The 6,576-nt window shown below is 39.8% G+C and overlaps 1 protein-coding gene across 7 annotated transcripts in view; it reads right to left on the bottom strand.

Annotated features, from left to right (window-relative positions):
* LIMCH1 (LIM and calponin homology domains 1) overlaps positions 1-6,576 on the bottom strand; it is a 258,524-nt gene that overhangs the window by 11,140 nt on the left and 240,808 nt on the right. For 6 of the 7 annotated variants that reach the window (XM_042468174.1, XM_042468171.1, XM_042468173.1 and 3 more), the window contains 4 exons: positions 5,975-6,089; positions 5,177-5,263; positions 4,106-4,214; positions 2,791-2,893 (listed from right to left, as the gene is read on the bottom strand). In XM_042468174.1, coding sequence (XP_042324108.1) covers positions 2,791-2,893; positions 4,106-4,214; positions 5,177-5,263; positions 5,975-6,089 — 414 coding nt within the window. The remainder of the gene's footprint in view (positions 1-2,790; positions 2,894-4,105; positions 4,215-5,176; positions 5,264-5,974; positions 6,090-6,576) is intronic. The other variant, XM_042468172.1, reaches the window with a different exon arrangement.

The raw sequence follows: 6,576 nt of genomic DNA, 5'->3' as shown, positions 1-6,576 counted from the left end.
TCTTCTAAGTTTTCTTAACAACTACAGTGGGGAATGGGCTTTCTCCTTTTCCTACCCCAAAACAGTTGCCTTTGACTGCCAGATGCTAAGATCATGTGCTCTTGGCTCAGTGACATGTAGGTTGTCAGGGTGGGCTAAACAAACTGACATACATGCCTTCCAGAACATTACTGTGAGGAAAAGAAAGCCTTTTCCCCCAGATCTGTCAAAGGACCTGCTAATTTAGCAGAATTTTCCAAAGTTTTGCAACCCATTTTTCTGTGTCATACCATTCTTATCCTCCAATAAATAGACACAGGCCAAGATTCAGCATAATTACACAAAAGAAAGGAAGGTGGGAGCTGCAAGATCCTGGTGGTTTCTCTGGTGCACTAGTGACCATCCCATGCCTTGGGGCAGACCTGTGCCTGTGTACTAACCAGGCTTAAGCAGGTTTATGGCACTGCGGGCAAATGGAGAAGCACGTGCATAAGGTGTTTTGGATAACTCTTTATATAAGCATAGAAAAGAGATTACAACTGTTGGTGTTATGGTAGCATAATGACCCAAGAGGATTCCAGCCATAGTGGGTCAAGTAAAAAAAAGAAAGAAAAAGAAAAGTAGAATATACATTTATTTCTCCTGCAACTGTACTTTGGAACAAGGTGGATCTGACTTAACTCTTAGTTGTCTCCTCAGAAAAACAACCTCTCCAACAAAAACCAGTTATAAAGTATGTAAGCAAACTGGACAGGATCCATTAGTACTTGGATGGGAGATCTCCAATCAATACCAGGTGCTGTAGGTTATATTTCAGAGGAAGGAACTGGCAAAACCATCTCTGGGTATTCCTTGCCTAAGAAAACCCTAAGAAATTCATGGGGTTGCCATAAATTGACAGGTGACTTGAAGGCACATACAAACACACTCAAGCAATCTGGAATATGTATTCTTGTTCATGAAACCTCTTTTTCAATTGGATTTATATACATTTAGTCCAGCATGCTTTTCAGTGACTAATGCAACCAGCAGCAGTAGGATAAAACATCCAACTAGAAACTGGTCAGCACTTTACCAGGCTTCTTTCAGCCTAGGCTGAAAATAGCCTGGCGGACTGCTGACCAGTTTCTAGTTGGCCATTTCATCCTACTGCTGCTGGTTGCATCAAGATATGCCACTAGATTCTAAGTCAGAGAAGCTGAGTTTCAAAAAAGTAAACCTATATATCTACTCAATTATTCCCCTATTTTTCTTTCATTTCATTTTGCACTTTTGGAAGCTTTTATAAAAAGCTGACTCCAAGTGAATAATAATAAAAAAAAAATCATGTAAATAACTGAGAATTTATACAACAGCACCCTCTACCTTTTACCATATAGAAATGTTTCTAAGATAAAAATTCTTGCTTTCTTTTCCACCTCCTCTTCAGAAGAAGAGGCTATCACCTTTCCAAATGAGCATGTTCCTAATGTCATTCTTGTCCTGAATCACCATAGGGCATAGGTAGCCTTGCTCTCTAGGGTGAGAGACAAAGGCAAAAATTGCCTGATACAGGCTAGGTTCAGATGCTCTTTCTCAGCCTAACCTATCTCATGGGGTTTTGGTTAGGATAAAAAGGGTTTTGGTGAGGCGAAATCATACATATTTAGAGGGATGTAAATACAAAAAACACATAAACAGAATTCAGAAAAGAAAGCAAGAAAATATTCTTCCATACAAATGATCATGACATGCAGTTAATATGCAGATGAAATACTTTTCAAAAAGAAACTAAAATAATTACAAGACTATGTGTCACACAAAAATTAAAACAGCTGCACTGCCTATTTTCCTAGAACAGGGATGGGAACTGCGCAGCCCTCCAAATGTTGTTGGACTGCAAGTCTCAGCAGCCCTAGCCAGCATAGCCAATGGTGAGGAATGCTGGGACTTAAAGTCGAACCATCATTGGACTGCCACATGAATCCCACCAGTTCTATAAATGCAAACTGCTTCTAGGTGATCAATTTTGGTAATGTGGGAGAAAGGATGGTTAAGATACAACCAAAATCAAGTCTTCTTCAGAGACAAACTACATTATAAAATGCACAGCTTGTAGCCTAAGATCACTTTCTTTTTCACTCTACAACAGGTGCATATGGTGGGGAGGTTTAAAGCTCAGTTCAGAATTATGTTGCTCATAATTCATAATTCCCGTATATCACCTTTTTTCATTAAAACCCCCATTTCCTATAGTTTTATTCTTTTTTAAAAACCCACAAAGAAGAGGATTTGTACATAAAAATTAGATGACGCTTAATCCCCACCACTATTCTAATCTCAATCCAAATCAAGATTACACATGCTTACTCTAAAGTAAAAAGGAGAATAATTTTAGTCTACACACTGCCTATTTAATGCTACATTCCATCTAATGCTGCATCATGTTCCTCTGACTTCAGCAGGACAGTTATGTAAGTGCTATCCAACTGAAATCAAACAAGACATTAAAGCTGCACTCCTGCATTTGCATGTCCCCAATACAGTGCAACTCACTTCTGAGTAAATAAGTGTAATATTGTACCATGGATTTAACTTCAGGAGGATCACAGCCTTGTCATCCCTGTGCTTATTTCAGGCGAACTGATACACAATAAATTCTTTATAGTAACTCGTATATGTGGGCAATTGGGAAAAGCAAAGATTCTGTGGGATAGTAGTGATTCTGTTTGTAAAGATGCAGCAGTATATAGCATTGAAACTAAAACTCACCCACACATCTACACATCAAAATGGTAAATAGCAAACTGAGATCTAACTACAGGTACTTACTTCTGGATCTGATGTAACAATCATTGCAGTTGAGGAGACCATTTCTAATTCGGACATCAGTTCCACTTGCTGCATCTCCAAGCTGTTCTTTACAAATTCCACACTATTCATTGGACAAAGAGTGGGTAAAATAAGGGTTAAGTGATACATTCATGGGATATCTACCCAATAAACATTTATTGGTTTTACAGTAGCTTAACTATCACAATAGCCAATTCTGAAAGAATCCTTGGCACTATACTTCGGAAAGCATGCTAAGAATTCTCACTCTTGTATATCCATAGTTCCACTCACACAAAACCTTGGGTTGCAGAAATCCCTTGGGCAAGGTGTCGGCACAACTTTCACAATTCCTGGCTGTGCTTATGGGGATCAATTATTTGGCGTCACCTGATATAGTAACTTATGATGTCCTTCCCTCTCACTCACTCCCATCCCACACCATACAGAATCCTTAGTAATGCTTTTTGTACTGATGTTGCTCATAATTCATAATTCCCATATATCACTGAATGTAATAGCAATGGTTGTGATATCATGAGTTACCGCACCAGGTGACACAAACCTTAGTGATGCTACTAGTTTTTTTGATAACCTTCTCCTGCTGTGCCAGCACTGTTGACAAAACATGTACCATGCTATAAAAACTACATCCCCAAATCATAACTGATGAAATCACTTTAACTGGTAAAATTATGGAGAAATTTTGAGGAAAATAATTAATATTAAAAAATTATAGGTCAGGGCTTAGTTAGGATTTTGTTAATCTGGCCCCAGACACTGTGCTCAGAAATAAAAAGTGATATACATAAGCTAGTACAGATATTCTTAACAGTTTCAGGATCTTTCCACAGTTTGAGAACTTCTAGACTAGGTAAGAGACAGGTAGACTCTTTCTAGTACAATGAAAAGTCAAAAAGGGAGAGTGAGGAACACAACAGAGGGGAGTAAGTTTTATTAGGTACCACCTATTTTTTCTACCTCACAGAGAAACAAATATGATAGAGCTGTTATGTGGTGCTTCTATGGACCTGCCTTCATTACATTACCTTGCTCCTATAGCAGGACAACCTCAGGTGGCTACTCTATACTAAAGTAATTTGCCACACAAGCAGTCAAGATGGAAGGCATGCCCAGGAACATCTGGTTCTTGCATGGTGGGCATAAAGACCCCTATGACAAGCAAGGGCAGATGTTCTAGTTATGGTTAGGGGAACAACCACACAGCATCTTTTTGTTGGGGGGCGGGGCGGGAGAAGGTAACAGGTAAACCAGTCTTTAGTCAGGAGGAACAGTATTAGCACATGAAGCCTACCCTGAAGCACTGAATATGGAAGTAAAGACCAAGTGATTCAATAATCATGGCAGCGCCTTTTCCAAGAGGCTGACCACAGCTGGAGCAGAGCTTCTTGCCACTGATAGACCTAAAATGATAAAGAAAAGGAAAGGAAAGGAAAGCTTGGTTAACCTCTTCCTCCTCTTGTATTGTGTTCCCAGTAATCCTGCCTCCACTCCCAAAAACTCATATAGTGGATCCTTGTTATATACTGGGGTTTGGTTCCAAGATCCCCTGTGGATAACAAAATCTGTGAATGTTCAAGTCCCATTAATCATAGAGCAAAATGGTGTCCCTTATAAAAATGGAAAATCAAGGCTTGATATTTGAAATTTATACTTTTTTTGAACATTTTCAAACCATGGATGCTTGAATCAGCGTATAAAAAAATCAATGTATAAGAAGGGCCAACAGTATTTGGCACATGAGGGAACTTGCCATTTTCACTGAAAGGCTGGAATGTCCCTGGATAGCCACTGAGTCAGGGAATGCTACAGCTGCCCAATTGTTTTTATGGATAATCAGAGGAATCCTTTGCACCTTGCCCACTGTGCTACAGTCACACAGTGCATAATGTATGCAGTTTGCACAGTATGACTGGTGCATCAAAAGGTAACGTTTTCTTTGTCAGAGTATCCCCTAGTGGACAATTCGTTCAGATTCGGATTTGTTCTCTACTCCTGCCAGCTGTGTGGTCTTGAAGGGAACTAGCATTGCTACTCCACAGGCATGGATTACAAACATTATGGGTATTATTTGAGTCCTTCTTCACTTGAGCACCCTATGGATGTGTTCCATGTTCATGATGTATTTGTTAGGACTCTGCAGCTGAGTCAACCATCTCCCACAAATCCAGATGTCACTGAGTGTGGTACCAGAACAACCTGACTACCTGTAAATTTAACTCATAAAATATTACCAACTGTGCTCTTACACACAGACATAACCTCTGCACCTCAAAACTGGGTTCACCCACTTAGAAAGTTTGGGCTGAAATTAATGTTATAAAGATGTTGATCAGTTTTGGGGGAAAATAAACCTCTTATTGACCTTTTATACCTGTTGGGTGACTGGCTTTGAATTGAAGGCGAACATGGTGGTGTTGGCCCAGTTCTAGACCTCTCTTGACAGCCAACCCTGAAGTACAAAACAGAAAAGAATTCTGGTGAAGCTTCTGGAGTTAAATTTATATTCCTCTTCACACAGTTGAAAGGAAAATGGAGCAAGCCTTGGCTTTGAAGCTCATACTGTTAGTTGCTACTAGGAAGACCTTCTGCTGTTGTGTGGGCAGGAATGAGGATTCAGGTTTCTTCAGATGGTGGTGGTCTGTGTTGTTGACCTTGGAGGCATAAACAAACCAAGTCTATGCAAACTCTAGAACATTGTAGTAGAATCGTCTTTGAGCATTGCTTTAATAAACTCTAGCTGGAGAGTTGCAAATCTGAACAGTTCCTCTTGTAAACAAATATAGAATAGAATGCAACATAATAATACCTTGCTATACCTTGGCTGAATTTTTTCCGGTATCTAGTCTATATGCAGGATGCGTAACTGAATTAGCAGTTGCTAGGGAACCAAAATTACAGATAGGGAAGTGTTCAGTCATGACACCTGTAACCTGTTTGCTTAAATGGCACAGTCCAAGAATATTTTACTATATAATCTACTGTTTGTATAGACTATCATCAGTAGTTGCTCTCACACAGAGTGCCCACTGAGCAGTGTCAAAGTACTTCCAATACAACCACTTCCTCCTTCAAAGTATCCCTGTCTGAGGGGTCTGTGGCATCAATTCTCTCTTACTATGTGGATTAGTCAAGTATGCTATGACAGAAACCTTTTACCTACCTCCAAGTTTCTTTTGCAGAATTGACTGGTAGCCTTAAATTATGTTCCAATGGTGAATTTTTCTGTCTGATGTCTGAAACACATGGACTTTGTTGACTCTGATTCTGTGGGATTTCTAAATTAAAAGTATTCAGATGATAAGAGGTTTTAACTGTGGCAATGGCAGTTCCTTTTTCTTTTAACACATTACTTCATTGTTGCTGTACCACTCAGTAACTGCCTCCTTGTACCTTCCACCCACCCCATCGTGCCCTAGGATTACACCACAACAGTGGGTTTCAATGGCCTGAAGATGCTCTCTGATAGCTGCTAGCTTTCATAGACCAGAGGTGATAAACCACTGGACCCTGAGATGCTTTGGACTACAGTTCCCATAACCTCTTATCACCAGCCATACTGATTGAGGTGTTTGGGAACTGAAGTCCAAAGCACCTGGAAGGCCAATGGTTCCTAACCCCTTTCTCTAAACAGAAGTTCTTTCTTTTCAGTAACATCATACCGTTGCTTTATTATGAAGGTGAAATTATGAACCATGAGTGTGCAAGTTAAGAGATAACTTAGAGGTAGAGGTGAAATTCAAGGTCTCTACCCAGATCCCCCCC

Source organism: Sceloporus undulatus, chromosome 5, assembly GCF_019175285.1.
Source record: "Sceloporus undulatus isolate JIND9_A2432 ecotype Alabama chromosome 5, SceUnd_v1.1, whole genome shotgun sequence".
NCBI classification, from domain to species: domain Eukaryota; kingdom Metazoa; phylum Chordata; class Lepidosauria; order Squamata; family Phrynosomatidae; genus Sceloporus; species Sceloporus undulatus.
This window is presented reverse-complemented; position numbering and strand designations above follow the sequence as displayed.